The sequence below is a fragment of the Vespa velutina genome, chromosome 5, assembly GCF_912470025.1.
Source record: "Vespa velutina chromosome 5, iVesVel2.1, whole genome shotgun sequence".
NCBI classification, from domain to species: Eukaryota; Metazoa; Arthropoda; class Insecta; order Hymenoptera; family Vespidae; genus Vespa; species Vespa velutina.
Genome location: NC_062192.1, coordinates 4,312,082 through 4,336,628, shown reverse-complemented (window position 1 = coordinate 4,336,628; position 24,547 = coordinate 4,312,082). Strand labels below are relative to the sequence as shown.

The window sequence follows — 24,547 nt, the reverse complement described above, 5'->3', positions numbered from 1 at the left end:
CTTCCCACTTATTATTCAGTATTGTATTTTCATTCGTTCATTAATACGAGGGCAATTTATAAAGTTCCTTATCCCTCCTATCGGCCTTATCTCGTTTATAAATGGAGGATAAAAAAAAAATTCATTGACACATCTTATATTGACTATCTATTATATGCATAACTTTAAAGTTCAAAGTTGATCCATCGTGTAGTCTTGTTGGAAATGTTAATTTAAAAGAAGCTATATCATTGCCTGCGGTTAAATGGATAACTTCGAGCACCATGTCGTAATTAAATTTCTCGTTAAAAAAGACTTAACGTCTATTAAAATTTTTAATGAAATGAAAAATACGTTAGATGATAGTGTATTATTATCGTATACGGTGATAAAATAAAAATAGGAATTTAAAGTCAAATTTAAACGTGCTCGTATCTATCAGCTTGCAAGACGACCCTCACGTCCTTGTAATGAACGTCCAAAAACTGCAACGACGGAAAAAATCGTCAAAAAAAAAAAAAAAAAAAAAAAAAAAAAAAAAAAAAAAAAAAAAAAAAAAAAAAAAAATGCACAATATTGTTTTACAGGATCACCGATTGAAAGTGTCCAAAATTTTTAAGGATGTGAACAATGCACGTTCCCATTAAATAACGAGCGTTGTAATTGTGACAAAGATTGTTAATTTAAAAGTTTGACTTGTTTCCTTATCGTAATTTCTTCTCGAGATTTGACTATCTCGGAATTTCTATAGCTTTCAAAATAAAAAAAAAAATTTCTTGGCGATCGACAATTTTTGTCATATAATAAAATTACTTTGAAGAACTTAAAAAAAAAAAAAAAAGAAAAAAAACAGATATTCGAGATGCCATAAAAGCACTAGATCATCAATGAATGAAGCGCATTGAAGTTAAAGGAGATTATGATAAAAAAAAAAAAAAAATAAAAAAAAAATAAAAAATAAAAAAAAAATAAAAAAATAAATAAATAAATAAATAAATGAATGAATGAATGAATAAATAAAATTAATTTAAAATAGAAAATCGTACGTTTTTATTATTATGCTGCGTATTTTTCAAAATTTCCCTCATCCTTCTACGAGTTAAATTACGAGAGAGTTAAGTATTTAATATGTGCAGATGCACTCATGCGAAATACTTCTTTAGATATGGATATCTACTTATCTACATTTCATCGAATTCGTTAGAATAAAAATCACGAGCAAGCACGTATGCGATCGAGGGATGACAGCGTCGAACAAGATCATTGTGCCTGCTTCGTTAAGTTTAACGACTAGACTCGGCCGTTCTATCGCTTGCTTGCTCACGAGTTTGCGTGTGTTCGCCAAGCTTTCACGGAAAAGTTTTCCAAGTACGAGAATAGTTTATTCGTTACTTTTGTTTTTACGGAATTATGTTGAACTTGCGTTAGACGCATGCGTACGTACATAATGTATATATATATATATATATATATGTGTGTGTGTATATATACACATACATATATATATATACATATGTATGTGTATGCATGTGTATGTGTATGTGTATATATGTATATATATATATATAAATTTATAACTATGCGATTTCTATCCTCGCTACATTAATGGATGTATGTCGTTCGGTGAATAAATTACAAAGTGAAATTACGAGATCCGATGTGTGTGCATGTATTTCACATACATACGTACATATCTCTCTGAAATCGTTAATATTTGTTTCATACTATTCGCAAGAACGCATCTAGAGGGGCGAGGCCGTTATTACAGTCAATATCCGTGCGATACACACCATGAGCGACTATAAACCAATACCGGTCGGAAGCCATTGTAAATTCTAACAATACCAGTGTGGTTCTAATTTATACTCGCTTTTATAACGAGATGTAACGTACTTGAGAAAGGTGTCCTTGCCGTAAACTTCATAACTCTTCGATCGCGGCACCGACTTAGGCGCTAACGAACACGTTTCTGATGCAATATCTTGGATAGTCGGCGGAACGATATTTGAATTTTTCAATAGTTTCCGTATACATATACCGTTGATTAAATGAACTGGCAAAGAAGCAACGAGAGCTTGCTCGTTCGCTTGCTTGGCGATAGACGGAATCGCGTGTCTGGCGCGTAAGCGAAAAGTTTCAGAGTTAACTCACCGGAAGCGTATCTATTGCTACGGTTTTTCGACTCAGCGGGGACGCAGCTTATGGGTAGACCAATCGCCGAGCACGTTCTGTGGGCTACCAGGCCGCAATCTGTCGAAAAAGAAAAAGCACGATCTTTATTCCTGCTTAAGCGAAAAAGGAAAAAAGAAAGAAAGAAAAAAAAAAAAAAAAAGAGAGAAAAGAATCGTCGCTAAGTAAAATAAAAAATATTGAATAATTCAAAGCGTTTGTAAATTTCCTTTTTTTTTTTTTTTTTCTTCTTCATATATCTAACAATATGCCATGCATTCGTGAATATTGTTTTAAAAAAGCTGAGATCTTTTTTTTTTTTTAGATTTGTATTGGTCAAGTGTGCTTTTAATAAGAATTAAACATATATATTTTAAATTTACGTTTATTGTGAAGGACACAATGTAAAAATAGTTATTGAATAGAACATGAAAATTTGATATAACGTACGTTTAATAAAAATTCACTATATCATTATAAATAATAAATGCTAATTGCTAAGCATGATTAAGAAAAGATGAAGATAACAAATGATACGAGTAACGATTAATTATCCAAATATAAATTATTCCTTTTTCTATATAATTATTGGTGAATAAATTATTGGCGAATAAAAATTCTCATTGTACACGTAATCCAAATAAAATTGCGTCGCACTTGTTCGAAAATATTCGATAAATTCGAAGATAGATATTAAATGAAAGATTTGTTACCTTGGCAGAGAAAGCCTTGATGCAAAAGACCCCTGAGATATTTACGACACTTGTCACACTTTTCCAAAATACTGAAGCTATGCAACACAAGATTATGACCATCGTTGGTTGTATTGTTGGCCGGATGAGCGAGACCGATAGCGCAGTTCGCATTGACGGAGCTACTACCGGTCGTAGCTGATGTCAATGCCGTTGCCGTCAACGTCGCCGTCGTTGCCGTCGTCGCCGTAGTCGTGCTCGTAGTCGTGCTCGTTGTCGTGGAAGATGAGTTCGCTTCTGTGCTACCAGGCAACGAAAGGGGAGGCGACGTCTGGCAGAGTTCCTCGATACACACCAAAAGGATCTTCTGGTCGAGCTCATCTTTTATACCCATATGCTGTAATAAACAAGTTGGACGATCGAGAAGTCGGGCAAATATGCGATCGATTTCGAGTCCAAAAACATCTGCCCGGACGATTAATTTCACTACAAAGATGAACCATTGCTAAAGTCTTATATAACTATATACAGGCATAACCATATAATATAATTGCCTTGAAAATTGGCTTGGAAAAAAAGAAAGAAAAAAAGAAAAGAAAAAGAAAGAAAGAAAGAAAGAAAGAAAGAAAGAAAGAAAGTAACTCGTAAAACTTTCTTATCTCTCGTTTATTAAAAATTATACAATCTCTACGTGAAACATCAATAAATAATTTCTATAGTAAATATTTTCATTGATCGATCAAAATAGGAAACATACCTCGAGAACGGGGAGGATAGATAGTATATAACATATTAAACCCCACCTGTGCATGATCATGTTATTCCATTGAAAGAGTACTACTGTATCGAATAACGTACCCAATATTTTCCTGCTCGAAGCGAAATAAGAGAAAACAAACCAGATATAGTGCTTTATAAATCACGAAAAAAAGTCCGTGTCCGACAATAGAAACAGAATCTTTCACGCTTTGACGTATTACTCGAATATTCATTGAAAGCCGAAGCCACGTTGGAAGGACGCACGTTTGTCTCGTAAAAGAGAAGTAGGAGAAAGAGAAAGAGGTGGTGGAGGCGGAGATGGAGGAGATGGAGGTGGAGGAGGATGAATTGAACGCGAGAGAGAGAGAGAGAGAGAGAGAGAGAGAGAGAGAGAGAAAGAGAGAGGGCTGAGGGGCAGAGGGAGGGTGGGAGAGACATTAAAGCGACAAAGTTTTCGAGTTGAGAGCGTCGGGTGCGGGCGATGCGCTCGTAAAAAGCCGAATGGAAAAGCGTAATTTATGTGCTACGCTGCGCTAACTCCCGACTGACATCTCCTTCCCCGAGCGATTAACGCAGTTGCTTCTACGACGGCAAGTCAACAGGTGTCAGTTACTACGTATACGAGAAGAGATGCAGCATAATACCTACTGCATTTCGCAGAGACTCGAGAGCGCTCGCTCGCTCACTCGCTCGCTCGTCCGATTAAATCAACGGCTTTGAATTGCTCACGCCCATCCCGAGAGTACTCAAAATGGAATTAAAAATATTCTTTTAAGCGAGTCACAGTGCGAAATTAACGTGAACGACCGAGAAATCCCTCATTGCAAACTACTACTACTACTACTACTACTACTACTACTACTACCACTACTATTACTACTACTACTACTACTACTACTTGTCCTCTGCCGTCCCTTATTTTTTTTCAGAGTAATCGAAAGAAACGCGAAGCATTGAAGAGCTTATTTCAAAACATTTTAGAAAAATTCTTATTTTACGAATATGAAGATTATCTTTCATAAAGATTTATACGCTTATCATGAATACTTTATAGTTTTTTCTCTTTTTTTTTTCTATTTCGTTTTTTAGTATAGATAGTTTTTTTTTCTTTTTTTTTTTTTTTTTTTTTTTCCCCATACAATACATGATTGCTTTTTAATTTGATTTGAAATGATTCTAATGATTAAGGGGTAATATGTTAAAAAGATTTTCTGAGTTTTCGTGTTTCGTGAATTTGCGAATCTATTACAATTACGAAATCTTAAACTCAGGAAAATACTTTCGTTTGAATTTTTTTTTTTTTTTTTTTTTTTTTTTTTCCCCAAGATATGGCTACAATTTTCGGCATAAATCGTGATGTACGCGTGCGCTATTTTAAAATAAATCGGCTACCGCGAACGATTCCCTCTCTGTTTCTATCTTTTTCTCTCTCGGCGCTACACAACGAACACTGGGCCAAACGCTATTATTAGTTGGACGTGGCTAAAGTAAGGATCGATATATTACGCATATTCGTTCGCGCGCGAGCACAACAATAAAATTTAACGCCGGCGTTATATTATTTTACGCTCGACGTATAGTAAGAAAAAGAGAAAGAGAGAGATAGAGAGATAGAGAGAGAAAGAGAGAGAGAAAAGAATAGTCACTATGTATGCACGTCTACGTACAAAGTTCGACTCAAAAGAAAGAGTCAGGAATAAAGAAGAGAACGCAAAGTCGAGAATGTTTTATATTCGTTTGAGACGACGCATGGTGGGTTTTTTCAAGTGTTGTATTAAAAAACATAACACCACTCGGATGATTTAGGGTCTCGTATCTTCGACCGATAACTCTTTACGACAGTGAGTAGATCGATTTTAGAATTCCTTTAAAATCACAAAGAACTAGCGCGAATTCTCGCATAGACAGAAGGAAAAATTCTCACGCGTCGAGTTTTACGAGTCGATTAGCATTGTAATATACTTATTATACGCGACGGAGCCTTGCTAAAGAAGTTCCGGCGATTTCGTCCTTGTTCTCCATGTTCCTACAAAATCCTTTCATTGCTTGCAATGCGAGAATACGAAAAAGTCAAAGGGGAAAAAAAAAAAAGAAAAAAAAAATAAATAAATAAAAATAAAAATAAAAGAAAAAGGAAAAAAGAAATATTGATCGTTCGCAAAACTTCTTCTCTGACGATCTTTCAATCCTAAAAAAAAAAAAAAGAAAAGAAAAGAAAAAGAAATTCCACCTTACAAAATCGACGGCGAACTATCGAAGAGAGAAAGAGAAAGATAGAGATAGGGATAGAGAGAGAGAGAGAGAGAGAGAGAGAGAGAGAGAGAGAGATGATTCGCGACTCGAATCAAGTATGAAGATCGCGTAGCGCACTTTTAATCTACCTGGACGAAGTAACGATTCCTGTTGGCAGCTCTACGAGCAAGAGACAATAGTGCGCGTAGTAGAAAGCGCATGCGTGTTATACACAATAAGACGCTTGATCGCACGACGAACGCGATAGGTGGTATCGCCGTTCTATCACTAATTTACGTTTCGAATGAAATTTCTAATATAGCGCTAATTAGTATACCAATTATCCTGTCTACTTTTGCCATTCTAATTAATGTTCTTAGCTTTCCTTCTTTAATCCCTCCTAAGCTCGGTCTCCTCCACTTAATTCGGTTTTCCGCTATTCGCCAATTCAATCCCCCCTTTCTCATTTTCAACTCAATTCCTATTCTTTCTTTCTTTCTTTCTTTAATTGCCGTAAGTAGTTGCCTCCTCTTAATTAGACGAGAGACGATAGGCCAAGTAGAAGCAGTAAGACCGCCAAGAGTAAACCTTTTTTCACGCACAATACGGAGGAGTTTGAAAGGCCGCATGAGCCTCGGAGCCACCTAAGCGAGAGACTCATTATGATTATGATAATGTCGACGACGATAGGAACGAACGTATGTATATACGTAATGTATATATGTACGATCTATAGCTGAATCGTGGCACGAACGTCGAAGAACGTCCGATGCGATGAATACATATGTATATGCTTTCTATGTAAAGCGTGTCTAACTCGTCTAGCGTCTAGCTCAACTAGGAATATTCATTCGATTTTAATTTACGTCCACGTCACGTGGACGCCGACTCCCAACTTTGTTTCTTCTTTTTTCTTCTTTTTTTTTTCTTTTCTTTTTTTTTCTTTTTTCTTTTTTCTTTTTTCTTTTTTCAATTAATTTTCTTCCCCTCTCCCCGCCCTCTTTCTTTCCTTTTCGTTCCTTAGTTAAATAAAATGACCGTTGGACGAATTCCATCGAGTAACGTAAATATTAAAGAAGAGAAAAGAGAGACAGAGAGAGAGAGAGAGAGAGAGAGAGAGAGAAAGATAAGGCACGCGCGATAGGCAATAAAAGCAAATGGAGAAAAGAAAGAATCGATAAAGACTCCTCCGTATGGTCCGAGGCAGACGCTCCATGGCAATTACAAGGCCAACGGGCCAAGGAAAACGTCGTCCAGATATTCTTCACTTCGAGGTCATCGCCTTTGTCGTACCAACCAAAGAAATTTCGATTTTTGCGAATACGTCGATCGACCCCCTCTTTTTCCTACCCTTCTCCTCCTCCCTCACTTCGCCATCCATCATGCTCTTGATTTTTCTAGGTCGCTCGTTTAACTTCCATTAATGTACTTTTATATTCTCGCGTCGTTAAATACGCGTACCAATGTAAAACAGGAATAAACTATTAAACATTATGAGTGGCCCACGCGGATTAATATCATTATATTGATATAGGTATATATTGTCGATTATCATAGGATCCGTATAATATGACTTACCATGAGTTTATCTCGATCCAGATGACGAAGATCGCTACCTTTAATATCCTTCGATTTGAAAATGTCCGCATAGCTGTAGAGATTTAACGCTGACATCCACTCGAGTACGTCTAACGATGTCCATTCACTGACGGGCTATAAAAAAGATGAGAGAGCTTGGCTTGAACGATATAGTAGCTATTAAATTGCAATGGCGATCGACCCAAATCCGATCGTTCGTAAAGGGACAACCGATTTGTTGTCTCGCTCCAGTGAACAATAGAGAGAAAGAGAGAAAGGGACAGAAATAAACAAAAAAAAAAAAAAAAAAAAAAAAAAAAAAAAAAGAAAAAAAAAAAATATCAAAGTAGAACACCATTCACAATAGAAATGTTTTATTATCGAAAATGAAAACTCCGAAGACTGTCTTGAAATCGACTGTACGTAAAAGCAAGTAAATGCATCGTCGATCAATCGCTTTATTTAACAGTTCGTACATATTCATAATTACGTATTATTTTGAAGATACACCTTTAACCTTCTGAACTTATTTCGCGATTCCAAAGATAATGCGACAAGTATATCCGTGCCGAAACGAAGACCGTATTCGTGAACGTTCACCATGCGACCAAAGACAGATTAGATAAGTATAGCCTGCCGTGGCAGCATCGACGTGAAAGACATCGAGTACGTAGAGTACATGCATATCCGCATGTACCTGGATATATGCTTGCACATGTCTGTGTGTACGATTGCGCGAGCACAGTATTGAGAAAACTCGATTAATCGAATGCGTAAAAAAAACACGCGATCTCGCGCGCGAAATAGAGAGAGAGAGAGAGAGAGAGAGAGAGAGAGAGAGAGAGAGAGAGAGAGAGAGAGAGAGAATAAGAAAACGTAACCTTCTCTTGTAACCTTAAGTCTATGATCGTGACGACACCAACGAGATAACACATTCGATGTCTTCTTATTCTTCTACTTTTTCTTCTACTTCTACTTTTCTCTCTCTCTCTCTCTCTCTCTCTCTCTCTCTCTCTCTCTCTCTCTCTCTCTCTCTCTCTGTCTCCCTCTTATTCTTATATATCTTCGTATCTCAGCAACGGGAAAGAAACATGCGACAATTTTCTTGAAATTTTCTACGTGAATTTACGCACAAAAAATTTCTACGCGTATCTCAGATCCGCAAAAAAAAAAAAAAATAAAAAGAAAAAAATATCTCGATATGATTACACTTCGAAAAACACAAAAATTTATCTTCCATTTTCATCGTCCTTTTTCGTAATGGTGATCGTGGTTCTTATTGAAACGTTTCATAAATTACTTTGCATCCGACGCGTTTTTCAACATAAACGAAACGAATGTTTCACAATAAAATTTCAACGATCAATTCCACCGAAAGAGTCTTTTACCTTCTACTAGTTTGCCTATTAACGCGTTTCCAACGCATCGACCGCGACTTCGCATTTATATAAATATTTTATTATAGTTCAAACAGAGTATAATTTAACATAAAGATTCAACTTTAGTATTTAATTGAAAACAATGAATATTTATAAAAAAAAAAAATGTGTACGTTATTTTAATTTTACTTTCGAATTATGCTTTTTTTTTCTTCTTCTTTTTTGTTTTTTCTTTTCTTTTCTTTTATAAAATTGTATCTCCTTGAAAAAAATTCGAGACATTTTACAAATCCATTTCGTGTATCATAGTTCAATACATCAAACAACGATATTAGCCATAATTTGTAATGAATATTTTCATTGTATTTATATTATTTATTCATCCTTTGAAATCGATTCTATATGATACATATAGATGGTATATATCGCAAAAACTCGTGATCACAGCCGATTAAAAAGGCGTCGGCGTTATTTCCTCGGCACTTCGCTTTTACCCAGATAGATTTAGGTCGTTACGCCATCGGGCTCAAGCAGGTTTCGCTCTAATAACAAAATGTCGCTTATATGTCTGAGAGCGTATTAAAACCGGCTTAGGAATCGAGGGGGGCCTAACGTTGAGGTGGGTTTTCGTCACTAACTAAAATAGACCCATAATCATGCAAATCGCTCGATTCACTTGCCACTGATAATTTCTCTCTTTTGTTTCTCTTCCTCCCTCTCTCTCTTTCTCTCCGTCCCTTCCTCTCTCTCTCTCTCTCTCTCTCTCTCTCTCTCTCTCTCTCTCTTTCTCAAGTTTCAACTTCAATAATCCATTACTATATATGTGAGGATTCATGTAATATCTGGATATATTCTATCTATTCATTTCATTACTTTATATAATTATTATTATGACGAAAGAATTGTTTTCCATTCAAAAATATCTAACTCATAATCATGGTAATTGTTAACAATTTCTTTGCTTGTAATATATATATACATATATATATATATATATATATATATATATATATATATATTATCTATCGCGTGATGTTACTATCCCAAAATTCAATGAATCTGTCTATTGATCTACATATCTTCAGATATTTATATGAGTGCAAGTAATCGAAAAAATAATGATTTCAAAGAATTTAAGAACTATTTAATGTTTGCGAAAATGATCGCTCGAAAGTATCGTTCGATTCTGAGCGACTTAATTAAGACATTAACGATTTAGTTAAGACATTATTTTCTTCGATCCGTACTTATCCCTGATAAGATAGACGAAACAATGGGCAGTTGATAGCAATGAGAGCGAGCGAGAGCGAGAGAGCGAGAGATCGAGAGAGAGAGAGAGAGAGAGAGAGAGAGAGAGAGAGAGAGAGAGAGAGAGAAGATATAGCAAAGAGATGAATTTGAAGTTCTCTTTTTTATCCACTGTGCGAATCGAATTGTTGCGAAAACAATAAGGCGTTCGAATTATTACGCTTTCTTGAGCATTGAGTTTGAGAGGCTTTTTGGTCGATAGGATTTTTAACCCTTTGAATAGAATTTTGATACAGCAAACAATACAATTAGTTTTTAAATAATTTAAATATCAAGCGTTATTTCTTAAGTGTCAATAATAATATCAAAGCAAAAAAAAAAAGAAAAAAAAAGAAAAGAAAAGATACAAAAAATAAAGAAAAAAAAATTGTTTCCTGGCATTAAAATTATTCTTCCGATGAACTATGACTTTTCTATGAGACATTCATAAAGAAAAGAAAGAAAGAAAGAAAGAAAGAAAAAAAAAGAATCAGAAAAATATAAGACTTAAATAATTGCATTTTAATATAGCAACTTACAAAGAAAGATGTAATTTATTGTTTATTGACACTGAAAGTGTTAAAAAGGGCAAGAGTACGTTAGATAAAATACTGATATACTGACCTTGTCCTCATAAAAAATCTGGCCGGGTAGCGCGTGACCCTTGTTACTCCATTGGCACAGGTGCTGTCCGCTGTAGACCGAGCAGACGATGTGGAAGCACGCGCGGCAGTCTGCGGGACAGAGCGAAGCACACATGCAGCAACACGCGGACAATCTTCCACCAGCAGGCACCCTCGAGGCAGCGAACGTTCGCGCCTCGAGGGTACTACACGCGCTTTTGCCCTTTAACGAGCGGATAGCTTTATCGACGGATGAATTAGATCCAACAATCGCATCGTTCTCAATCCAATTCGAATCTACGACAGGGCTCTCGATCTCCCACGATTCTTTACTCAATTGATGTTGTTGCTGCGAGGTAACAGCAGCAGCATCGTTACACCTACAGACATATCGATGAAAGGAAAACACTCGGGCACAACAGGGTAAACGCGACCTGTTATCGATCTCGGTCTCGTTCTCGCGTTTCTCGTCATTAAATGCACGCAAAAACTGTTGCTGCTGTGGAGAATCCGATTTGTTGTTGCCATTATTGGAATTGTTCAACAGGCAACGCGGTTGGGCCTGTAAATGACTCGCTAACCATCTCTGTGCAGTAAATTGATTCGTGCTAGAAGAAGTCGCTACTGTTGGTTTGATTCTCGGCTCGTATGATTGCTGCTGTTGTTGTTGTTGTTGTTGTTGTTGTTGTTGTTGTTGCTGCTGTTGTTGTTGTTGTCTCGTCTCGTTATTGTTATAACCAAGAATCGAGTGCATTTGCAGATCGGTATAAGTGCCGTTCGTAGGTGCGTTTGCTAGAAAAGCTCGCGCTACTCGAGAACAGCCGACGGCTTCGATGGACGATGACGTTGTCGACGTCGTTGTCGTAGGGGCTGTCATCGTTGTTGCGTTAGACGAGGAGACTCCGTTAATAGTCCCCGCACCTTTCCTAAGCATATAATTGTCCGAATCAACGGCCAAAAGCCGTGGCATGGCCGAGGACTTTGCTTTTGCTTCATCCTTCGACGTCACCGTCGTAGACGACGATGACGCTGAAACTGACGATTTCACACCGCCAATACCCTTGAATAACGTCGCTTCTTCCTCCGTACGAGCATTCAATGGGTTAAGGAGAAGATCATGTATCTTCCCCTGAAGAGCGGCCACCGGTTGTTGTACCTGCGAGGCGCAGGCCGCGGTTGCGCTCGTCGCTCGCTTCATCGTCAAAGTTATTCGAGATCATCAAGGCTCTCTATCTCTATCTCTTTCTCTCTCTTTCTCTTTCTCTTTCTCTCTCTCACCCTCCTCTCTCTTTCTCTCTCTCCCCTATCTTTTTCCTCTTTCACTTATTTTTCTTCAAACCTCTTCTTTAACACCTCGCAACTATTAGAAGAGTATACCAGCAGGGACTAGGTCTCGTAAAGCTCTATCGTAAGCAAGCAATCTCTCCGTTCTTTCCACTCGAACAGGAAAGTTTTGCTTTCTTCGAATTCGGCCATCTCGCTCTCACTCCTATCGTTTTCTTTTCTCCTTGAAAAATAGTGCAAGTTGTAAGTCCGTTCGAGAGACTACGACGTAATCCATCGGTGCTACGTCCATCTCCTTTCGAACATTCTTGCTTTACGAGATCGTATCTTTTTCGATTCTAGCGAGGGACACATCAGCCTCATAACGATTCAAGACAAATCTTCTTTGGATTCTTCCCGACGGGTATATCACTGCTGTACCAAGAGAGTACGTCGATCCTTTCTCAAAGTTTAATATTTCTCTCTCTCTCTCTCTCTCTCTCTCTCTCTCTCTCTCTTTCTCTCTTTCTTTCTTTCTTTCTTTCTCTCTCTCTCTCTCTCTCTCTCTCTCCCTCTCTCTATTCTCTTTTGTTCTTTTCCGTGCTCCGAAGGACACCTCCGTCCTCGTTATCCTTCCGTCTTTTTTTCCTTCGGTTCCTTCAACCTCAGCCGATTCTACCTCTCAAGGCACCCACACGGTCGCACGGCGCCGCCGTTTTACCGTCGGCGTTGCGTTAGCGCCGTCGTTATTATTAATAAAGAGAAGTGGAAATAGACGTACCAACGTAGAAAGAGGAAAGAAAGAGAACGAGAGAGAGAGAAGAGAACAGAAGAGAAGAGAGAGAAAAAGAGTGAACGAGAGAGAGAGAGAGAGAGAGAGAGAGAGAGAACGAAAGAGAGCCGCTCCCGTGGGTGTGACCTCGTGTAAATTCGTTTTCCATAAATCTCACTCCTACCGCTCTCTCACGAGCGAGCACACACGACCTTTGTATAAACGCCGAGATTCGCCGAGCCGAACGAAACCGGTTCCGTCAAGCAACGACACCGAGCGATTTTCAACGTAGTCCCACGAGCACACACGTAGCGCCAAGAAACCAAGGGAGAGAGAGAGAGAGAGAGAGAGAGAAAGAGAGAGAGAGAGAGACAGAGAGAGAGAGAGAAAGAGTGATCCTCGTGGCTTATCGAACGCGATTCAAAATCGTCGAAGGATCCTCTCCTTCTCTTATCGTCTTTTCTCTTTCTCTTTCTCTCTCTGCCTCTCTCTCTCTCTCTCTCTGTACTCGCTCTCTCTTCTTCTTCGATCGGCACGAATCTCCACGAGACGAGGGCGCTTCTTCTCGTGTTCCTCTCGATCTCATACGCTGCTCCACGCGAACGCGATCGCTCTGCCACTAGAGAGGAGAGATCGATCTATCGCCAGTAATCTTCTCTCCTCACAAATAAACCGGACGAGTTTGGACGATTCCGTTTTTTTATTTCTCTTCTCTGATTTCTTTCTTTATTCCTTTTCTTTCTTCCCTTTCTTTTCTTTTCTTTCTTCCTTCCTTACTTCCTTCCTTCCTTCCTTCCTTCCTTCCTTCCTTCCTTCTTTTCTTTCTTTCTTTATCTATGCACTCGTGTATTCTTGTACTACGAACGGCGTATATAAAATTTCCTTGGTCACGTTGGCCTAGCGGACAAATTCCTCAAACGAAACGTGCTTCCGTGTAACCGGCGAGAGAATATATCGTTTCCGTCGACTCAAGTGCCCGAAGCAAGACCTTCGATCCAATCTTCTTTTAGCCACTTCTTTTCTCTTATTATCTTCTTCTTCTTCTTCTTCTTCTTCTTTCTTTTTTTTTCTTTTTCCTTTTTTTTTCTTTTCACTTTTTTTCTTCGCGTGATAAAAAAAAATGAAGGAACGATCAACGATCTTCTTCTTCCTCTTCTTTTTCTTCTTCTTCTTCTTCTTATTATTATTATTATTATTATTAGTATTCGATCGGACTGAGATTTCAAAAAAGAAGAAAAAAAAGTAAAGTCACGCGCAAAGACGAGTCTAGTCGTTATCACGTTAAGCGCGTATTCGCGACTGGTCTCGGTTACGACCGGCTCCCACAAAAGCCTCCGTTCGTCTTCCGTCCTTCCTCCGTGGCAGCGCGCGTGACACTGTTTTACCGACGAATCCGTTTCCTTCTTCTCCCTCCGCTACCTCGTCGATAATGTAGAACTCACAACGTCGGACAATTTTATATCTCCCTCTTTCACTTTTCTCCTCCGTGCTCTTCTTTTCGTACGTCTAAAGTTTTCACGTAGAGATGTTGTAGCAAAAAAGAAAAGGGGGGGGGGGGATGGGGGAAGGGGTGGGAGGGGGTAAGAAGAAAAAAAAAAGAAAAAAAGAGAGAATAGAAAGGAAAAGAAGAAGAAGAAGAAGAAAAAAAAAAAGAAAAAAGAAATAGATGGCTTTTTACCGTCTCTTTTATCACTCTCTTCTATTAATTTTCTTCGTTAAAACGTTCGCCGATAATCGAGAGACTATCCACATCGATTCCACACCGTCGTCGTTCTTCGATTTTCGACGAGGCCACACGAGGGATACGATATATCCCCTACTACTCTCTTCGTTCTTCGTCGTCCTCCTCCTCCTCCTCCTCCTACTCCTCCTACTCCTCCAACAGAACCTCCACGATTCTCCTTCCGGCGCGAGAGGAGCGCGGTTACCGAACGAGTGTCTCCCTACTTTTCACCTTCCTCCTCCTCCTCCTCCACCTCCTCCTCCCTCGAACGTCGTTTCTCGTCACCGTCCTCTCGTCGTTCGCGTGCTCTCTCGTCTCGTGGACGAAAACGCCGGCGCGAAGACTACATACAGTTCGTGAGCCACCGGATGGAAAAGTCCACTGGGCAATGCACTTTTTGTCCCGCACACCTGCACGCACGAGCTGTGCACACAGTCGTTACTCGCTCGTATGTGCAATGACGATCGCCTCTCTATCTTTCTCTGTCTATCTGTCTCTTTCTTTCTTTCTCTCTCTCTCTCTCTCTCACTCTCTATCTATCTCTATCTCTCTCTCTCTCTCTCTCTCTCTCTCTCTCTCTCTCTCTCTCTCTCTCTCTCTCTCTCTCTCTCTTTCTCTCTCTCTCTATCTATCTATCTCTCTTTTTATGCTATACTTGCGCTCGATCTCTTTTCCTCAGCGGCTGCTCCGAAGTCGTCGTTCTCGCCGTCTTCAAACTCTTTCGATGAAGCTTCGGCTATTCTCGTAGTCACGATCACGACGCACAGACTGTCTCTTTCTTTCTTCGTTTCTTTTGTGTTTTATTTTTTGAACAGAAAAAAAAAAAAAAAAAAAAAAAAAGAAAAGAAAAGGTAAAAGAAAAAGAAAAAAAGGGAGAAAAGAAGAAAAAGAAAGTCTCGCACTCGAATTCTTTTTACTTCCTCGTAAAGTTGTCGTTCGGTCGTACGAGCTACCAATATAATATCCGAGGACGATAATCTTCTCGTTTTAAGGAAGATCACATTCAGCGTCTTCCTCAACGGTTACTCCTCCTCCACCTTCTCCTCTTCCTCCTCCTTTTCCTCTTGAACGACTTCTGGTCGATTTCTTTTTCGTAGAAAGATAACGAGGTGATATACCTCTTAAGAGGACGTGTATTTTTTTAATGGAATATATCCACTTTTGTTCTAATAACGACGACGACAGTGGCACGGTGCACAGCTGACCGGCCGGTCTGCCAAGTTCGGTCAATAGCCATTGCCGGAGCCAGCGGCAGTCACGGCGGCTCTCTCGCCGACGAGCCGAACCTCCTGCTCGATCGTCGGCGCACGACTTCGGCCCTTTCCGCTGACGCTCGGCCCTTCTCGTGGCCTTTAACGCTACGAGCCAGGGCCGTGTCGATTCGACTCGGTGCCTCGCCTTTCTCTTCTTACCCTTCCTCAATCCTATCCATTCTTTCCCTTCGTATGTATAACTCTACAGGCATATCTCTCTACAACGGTCGAACGATCGAAACTACCAGCAAAAAAAAAAAAAAAAAAAAGGAAAGACAAAAAAAAAGAGCCAAAGAAACAGAAACGGATAAGAGTTACAGCCCTAGCATCGATGATTTAATGATAATCTTCGATTTATGATTCTTTTAAAATCATTTATATATATATATACATATATGTAGGATTTAACGACGATCAACATCGTTCAGTTAATGTTTCTTACGTATAGTCGTGGGAGATCTTTGTCCGAGAACACGCAAGAAACTTGGGGGAAGGGAAGGAGAAAGGAACAAGTCTTTTTTACGCGGTGGCGTCTGTCGTAGTTTTTGAATTGAATTGATAAATGTAATCTTTGTAACTTCGTTCAATCGCCGAAAAGATTTCGTTCGTGTCAAAGGTCGACAGATTGAGATATCCATCGATAATATCAACGGCGATTCGTTCGCCGCGGGAAATTCAAAATGCTTCTAGAAAAAAGAAAAGAAAAGAAAGGAAAAGGAAAAAAAAAGAGAAAGACAAAGAGAGAGATAAAAAGCTCAACAGATTCATACGATTTAAAAAAAAAAAAGAAAAAAAAAAGATTCAATTTCAATTGGTGCAATCACCAATACTCCTAAATCCTCTTGTTGATCGATAAAAAATGTTTTTACGAAGGCGATATCGGAAACGATGCTTCCCGTCGACGTCCAACAACCAAGAACATCCGAACAAAGAAATTGAGAGGAACCTCGAAGGAAGACTATTTTTACGGACTAAAAAGTGTACTCGCCTATACTTGAAAAAAGTACATACGTAGTATATGCAGCATCGCCGTTTACTCTAAGTGGCCGATTTTAAATGCAACGTTTAAACGAGGAGAAAGACGAGACATCATCGGCATGTCTCAAGGAGTATTTTCTACGCGGAAAATCGCTTCCACGGTATTCCTTTCCGTCGTTTCCCTTAGCTCAACGGCAGTCGTTAATATACCGGCAGTGGCGCAGGTGCGAGCTCTTTTACGATCGAGCCTTTTACTCTCCTCGCTCTTATCGTAAAGTACTCTCTTCCCGAAGAGAACTCGCTTCACCCTTTTCGTCTCGCGTGCACGTACGAGACGTCATCGTCATCATCCTTGTTATTGTCGTAGTTGACGTCAACGACGAAGCCAAAGTCGTCGAGGAAGCAGAAGCAGCAGCAGCAGCAGAAGAAGAAGAAGAAGAAGAAGAAGAAGAAGTTTTCTAACCAACGAAATTCAATGGCGTGTGGATCGTTTAAGGGTCGGCTTAAAGGAAGGGACGTGAAAGTGAAAAGCGGCTTTCCAACGTATAGCGCGCTCGGCAACGGGGTTGAGAGATCATGGAAAGGGTCCGCGAACGTGGGATGATCGAATCTAGTCGCACGCATGCGTACTACCGGGAGAGCTTCCTGTTCAAGGTCACAGTCCCGCTACCGCAACACGCGTCGCCCTGTGCTATCGCCGTTGTTCAACTTTCTTTCTTTCTTTCTTTCTTTCTTTGTTCTTTTTTTTTTTTTCTTTCTTTCTTTCTTTCTTTTTTTTCTTCTTATTTATCGAAACTCTAGAAAATGTTCATAAATGTGTATATGGTACTTCTATATGGTATTGTGACTATCAAGTTACTTAAAGCGTATTGCATTAGTTGTTCCTCATAAATATTTACGGTTTGTAAAATAAAACGAATTTAAGATTTAAATGATTTTTAAATATAAATATTACCTAGATTTCTAATCAAAACGACCATGAGTTTTGTTTTTCATCACTTTCAATATAAACGTTACTTATTTATTTTTAGATAAAATAAACAATAAATTTCGGTTGAGTGCAGAGATACAGAATAGACAGACATTGTTAATCTTCCAAGAAAATACGTCATTTATAACTTTGTCAGTGTGGGTAACAATGTAAGAAAACAGATACGTAACTTTGATTTTTGGTTATAGAAAATTGGCCGTATTCTGTGTGTAGAACGTGTAGAAATGATCATATATTATGCCGTAATCGTTTTTCTCCGCTACTTAAACAGCACACACGATCTTGGTATATAAAGGATACCTCTTCACGTGCGGGAAGTATAACAGCAAAGCTGCTTTTATAGATCCACGAAAAGACAGAGAAAGCGGTTAGCGTGAAGTCGTTTAAACGCTCGTATCTTTCTCCTTGCAATACTTTCGTCTATTGCTTTTTTACAATGATAGTGAGAAAAAGATACCTTTCGTACGATAAAAAGCAATAATATCAAATGGCGTGATAGCCCTTTCCATTTTATTTCCAACTTTTCGTTTCCACATTTATATTAAAGCTCCATTTCTATCTTATAGCAATCGATATTATTCTATATATACGATAGCGACATTTGGATTTATATAAAATGCGATTTTGATATTCAAAATTGGATGAGCTTTATTACTATAAATATAAAATAAAGATTCTTCTTTTTTCACTCATAGAAGAATTTTTTTATTTTTCAAAATAAATTTCCCCGTTTAGAAAATTATGAACGAGCATATCATCGAGAAATAAATTCAAAATCGAGAATCACGATTCAGGACCGTATACTTTTCTCTACCATCGAAACATTCTATCCAAAGACGATCGCGTTTACGCGTTTTGAATTTTATTTTTGTATTGAAAGTGTACATATATGCGAGGCTGCTCATCAACGTTCACGATCGTGTTCGGAAAGACAAAAAAGGAAACAATGTCGTATAACAGCTCCACGTTTCGAACGACGATCATTCGGGAGCGGCCGATTCGTCGATCGGATCGATTGGTCGATCTATCGATCGATTGATCGTCTTCGTCACGCCCGAACACGTGCACGCATGCATGAAAGGAGGGGGACTACAAAAGAGACATTGTCGCCTCAATTCCACTACTCTTTCCTTTTTCCGTCCTTCAACAACGTCGCAAACCTTATCTTTGTCTCCCTCTGCAATATTATATCTGCACTGTATAGTCGAGCAAAAATTTCAAATCTTTTCCTATCGCAAAAAGAAAGAGAGAGAGAGAGGGGGGGAGAGGGGAGGAGAGAAGAGAATATTTGATAATAATCATGTCTTTAACGTTCTCAGAAAAAATTTTATTATAATCCAAAATAAATACTATAATGGCATTAAGAAAGGATATAATGATTAATCCCAATAGATTTAATTTCAAAAAAATCGACAATGCGACATTTGCAATTAGAAACTAATATAGAGTTTTTGTTTAAACAAATCTTTTCGATTTTTCTATATAAATTGAAATACTAATTCTTTAATCTTTCTCGAAAAAAAAAAAGAAAAAAAAAAAAAAAAAAAAAAACTATAGAATCCCGAAATTTTCGAAATATGTAATAAACTGGTCTCATATACAATGTATTATGATATAGATCGGTACTCGTGAAAAATAATAAAATTGGACTAGAGCGTCCATTTGACTTTCTCCATTTAATTGACTTTCCAATCACTATCGTGACCATTGTCACGATGATTAAAATATAGAATAAATAACTCTGTGTAATAAGCCCTATGCGTATACATATGTATACAATGTATGCTATATACTCAATCCATTCGATTTAAAACCGAACTTGGATTTTAACAAAAAAATTTACACGATTGCTCGGAGGCTAGTATTTGCACAAGTCCAGATGCTTCAGCTAAAGATTAAATACAGCGAACGTGACAAAGATACGCACGGCTTCATATTCCTATTGCGCGACTAACTTCGTTTCATATTAATCGTATGCATTGATATAAATAAAAATTGAAACAAATTTGCGTCTTATTCATAATTTCGATCAAATTGAATACGATCAATGGTTGTAATGAAAGAAAAAAAGAGAGAGAGAGAGAGAGAGAGAGAGAAAAGAAAGAAAGAAAAGAAAAGAAAATCGATCAATTAAAATTCGTTCTCATATCTTCGATGATGAATATACGCTCGTAAAAACTTATCAAAAAAACCACCAAAATTTATCGAATAATCTCGGTCGTAAAAGGGGATCCACGAAAACGTTCGTAGCTGCTAATAGATAAAAAGTAGTAGGAAAGGAAATTGCACGTAAGCTATTCTCATACTATATACTCCCCGTCTTCTAGCCGGGAAATCCCGAATTTCCCATAGCAACGTGACGATGCACTCCATTACCCATGACCTCCACACCGAGCTTGGGGGGAGGCCTATACATCTGCGAATCAATGCAGCTCCATCGCGTGCATCCCGGTCCTTCCTTTCCCCATCCCCCCCACCGCACTCTCTCTCTCTCTTTCTCTCTCTTTCTCTCTCCATTTATCTATCTATCTATCTATCTATCTATCTATCTATCTATCTATCTATCTATCTATCTATCTCTCACTTTTCTTCGATTATTACTCAATTAAAATTATTCTGTAGATATAATTGCAATATATATATATATATTATCATTTTCTCTATACTGCATTATCTTTTTTATATGTCAACTGATAAATTTATATTTAATTACAATTGTCCTCCTTGTTTATTTTCTTTCTCAATAAATATTATAATTATCGTTCGTTCAATATAATTCTATCTAAGTTATTATAATATTATATTTTTAATACCTCTATATGTATTCCCCTTATATGATTACTTATAAATTGGATATTATTTCCTCCGTATTAATTTTATTATCCCATATAAATTTTGATTTCTTTTTCTTTCTTCCCTTTCTCACTTTCTATCCATATCAACTTTCCCCGAAATGCGTATACGTATAAATAGATACACTGTGCCAGTGCTAGTCGTGGCAATAAGAAGGATTAGACAATGTCGACGACAACGTTCTCTTGCAACGCTCGAGTCGCGTTGTGCAACTTGACGCTCGCCTTTTTGCACGTAATTCTCGCGGAAAAAAAAAGAAAAAAAGAAAACAAAAAAGAAAGAAAGAAAAAAACAAAAAACAAAAAAAAAAAAAAAAGACAACGACGAGCCGTCGAGATGAACGGCAGCTGGAGCAGACTAGTCGAGTCCGTCGGCACAAAAGTGCCTCGATATATCCTCGAGAGGAAAAGCTCTCGATCAAACGAGAGGAAGCATCGATCGGTTACGATTCGAGCTTTTACGAACAATCGACTGAACGAACACGTCCGAAGCAAGCTTCCTACTTAACATCGATCGAATCTCATATCAATGTACATATTGTATGTACGTAATGTATGTATCGTAATAAGCAATAATATATCATGAGCAGAACTAATTCTTTCATTTTTATTTTTATTTCTTCTTAACGTATCGCATAAATATTCCCTTATATACTTTGACATTAAAAAAAAAAAAAAAAGAAACAAAAAAAAACAAAAAAAAACAAAAAAGAAAAAACAAAAACAAAAAAAAAATAAGTTCTGAATTTACATATTAATTTTATATTTGTATTATCTTACGTGACGCCATTGAAGAAGAAGAAAAAAATATATATATATAAATAAATAAATAAATAACAGCAATAATAAGATCATCAATTATTTTATTTTATAATCAATACAAATCGACAAAAACTGCTTCTTATAAGATATTCGCAAATGACGATATTAACTTTAAAGACTCTTCTCAAACATATATACAAAATGATACTGTTTGCTGTGAGATAGGATAGGGAAAAAAAGAGAACCCCCACTCTCCCAAAAAAAAAAAAAAGAAAGAAAAAAAAAAGAGAGAGAGAGAGAGAGAGAGAGAGAGAGAGAGAGAAAAAAATTAAAAATAAAGAGACACTTCCAACCAGATGCTATTAACTGTTTCTCACTGTACGTAACGTAAATGATAAAAAACCATAGCGCGATATGCAACGATGAGACGTCGCACGGACAGTCGTAAGAGGGTCAGAGGTTTATAACGAGTGATGGAGAGAGAGAGAGAGAGAGAGAGAGAGAGAGAGAGAGAAGAGGGGGAGACGAGTCGAGGCCGATAATTCGAAGCGAACCCGTTTTCTCTCTCTCTCTCTCTCTCTCTCTCTCACTCTCTCTATCTATCTATCTCTCTCTATCTATCTATCTGTCTATCTCTCTCTCTCTTTTTCTTTCCTCTTCCTCTCGTACTCCGTATTATCGGATAGTCCGTTCGGCAAGGAAATCGAAAAATGAGAGAACGAAGAGGAGGAGCCCAAAATTCGCATCGTAAAACTCAACTCGCGAAGGTGCTTCGAAAAGATGGAACGCGCTGACTCGAAGTAGACGAGTTAATTTTAGTTTAATCGACCGACCTGATATACGTGCGCCAATGCACGTATGCAAGGCTTACGAGTGTACGCGTGCGTGGAAGAACACGATAGCGCGATGAACACGCTACCTTCGCACGTATGAATGCGTATTTCTGTGTGCATTTGCAAGCGCATACACACATAGACAGATATACACTACTATGGATAAGTATTTAGACACTAAACAGATGTAAAAAAAAAAAAAAAAAAAGAAAAAAGAAAAAAAAAAGGAAAAGAAAAAAAGAAAAATCTATAAGAATTATACGTAAATGCATCTTATTTGTTAACGGAATAATAAAAAATTAACTTAAAATGTATAACTTTTTTTTTCTAATTTACGTATCCACAAATTGTATTTATTTTTATAATATATATCCTCTAAATATGAGTTTTCACAATAATTTCTAAATAATTTTCTTCCAAGTCTATAATTAACAGTCATTAAATATAATAGTAAATGTCTTTCAGATTTTAAAAAGAATATTAAATTTGTTCGACGATATGTAGGAAAAAAGAAAAATTTCAACAAAATGAAAACTATTCGTAAAAAAGCATCTATGACACATTGTCAGTTTACTCGCGAGTGTTCTTATCACTTTGAAATTAAATATATTGTTTAAACGTTGGATGACGCATCGTTGCCAACAAATTTTATACACGTACGCACACAGATACACACATATATAGATGACATATTAGAATAAATATTAATACTTAATATTTTATAAAAGTATAAATACTGTTAGAATATTTATTGCATTATGTGCAACTTGTTAAACGATCGTGCAAAATTTTCCTCCGTATGAAAATTTGTTTTCCTTAGGTTCATCCTCCGTCCAATGAGCTTCCTATCGACGGAAATGACTTTCCAAACTCCTTGGCCAAAACGAGAACTTTGCCGGTAAACGTTCAACGCTTGCCAAGGAGAAGCTATTTCTTCGAAGGAAACGTCCTCTTTAATGCATCTATAGACATTGCAATGCCAATTCATAATATTCCTTTAGGAATCTTTCATTACTTTCTTTGTAACAATGTTCGATACTTTCCTTTACCACGATAAACAATTAATTTTTCCATCATAAATTAATAATCTAATTGCCAAATGCGTTAAATGCCAAGTAAATTTTACATAGATCGTTGTATGCATATATAAACATTTTAAAAAAGGGATGATAACTTTGAATTATTTTTATCGAAAATTTAGATAATTCGTAGACATTAGAAATGACAAAAAAAGAAAAAAAAAGAAGAAAAAAAAATATATATATATATATTAAACATTTATCAATTTGATCTAAGACGTACGATCGTTTTTAATTGAATACATCGAACATTGAATACATAAAAATCAATGTATTATAGAAATTTATAAGAAGAGATAAGAAAAATTGATGGTTCTTTAAGTAGACGAATAGAAAGGGCAATTCGTAGGACGACTCTTTAGAGAGATGGTTTCGCTTTGTTCGATCTCTTCTCAAGAACCTGTTACTTTCATCCAACTACCAAAGATTATATCGATCAGAATATCCCTCCTCCTTCTTTTGTTTGCATTATCTGATTTTAAAGAAATACCGTATGAACCACTACACGAGTCTCCCGTACCGATGAGGCTTCCTTTCCGAGGGCTAAAGTACATCGCGCGGATTCGCTCATTATAAACGGGGGCGACAAAGAGGGGTTCGAGGTCGTGCGTTAGAAATTGCTCGATTAAGGCCGTACACGCTGTACGTCTACCGACTCCGAACTTTCACGAACGATATTCTAAATGCAATATAAGCACGAGCTTTACGTTTACAGAAATATTCAAAATGATTATCAAATAATAAGCTCTTTATATGTAGAATTATTAGAAATAAAAGAAATCCTTCTGTTCAGAAGAATTTCTATAAGAGAATATTCGTGACGACTCTTTAAAAAAATATAATGAAAAATAATGAAAAGAAACATTGAAAAATGAAATATTATAAGAACTTTAAAAAAAGAGATCACAAATAATAAGAGACCAAGTAAGGTTAGTCATTCAATATTGAAATGAATTTATGGTCGTCTACAAGACACATTAAAGGAACAATGAACTCTGTTTTGTTTAAGACAATTCAAAAACTGAGGAAGGGGAGCTGATTTTACACTACGAGTTACTTTTCTCATTGGCACATATTATCGAGAGTCGGTATATTTGAGCGAGGATAAGTGCATTGATCTTAAGTTAGGACCGGCATGGAAGAAACGGTTCGAGGTCGGTCGCGTGTATACGTAGTTGGTCGATTAAGAGCGACGTCTTCGTCACCCATATGCCAAAAGGCTATCTAAACGAGCGAACCGAAGTCGAACGAAGAGATGCAACGAGGTTGCAAATGAAGACTAAAGAAATTGCCGTCCGTAAATAACAATGTAAAGAACGTTCTCAGATAAAAGCTTCGCCTGT

General features: G+C 37.4%; 1 protein-coding gene across 5 annotated transcripts in view; it reads right to left on the bottom strand.

Annotated features, from left to right (window-relative positions):
* LOC124949563 (phosphatidylinositol 3-kinase regulatory subunit alpha) overlaps positions 1-24,547 on the bottom strand; it is a 41,993-nt gene that overhangs the window by 10,802 nt on the left and 6,644 nt on the right. For 3 of the 5 annotated variants that reach the window (XM_047494834.1, XM_047494831.1, XM_047494832.1), the window contains 4 exons: positions 10,700-10,809; positions 7,410-7,544; positions 2,862-3,237; positions 2,131-2,229 (listed from right to left, as the gene is read on the bottom strand). In XM_047494834.1, the coding sequence (XP_047350790.1) occupies positions 2,131-2,229; positions 2,862-3,237; positions 7,410-7,544; positions 10,700-10,809 (720 nt within the window). Of the gene's footprint in view, positions 1-2,130; positions 2,230-2,861; positions 3,238-7,409; positions 7,545-10,699; positions 15,882-24,547 lie in introns of those variants that run through there. The other 2 variants (XM_047494830.1, XM_047494829.1) reach the window with 2 other exon arrangements.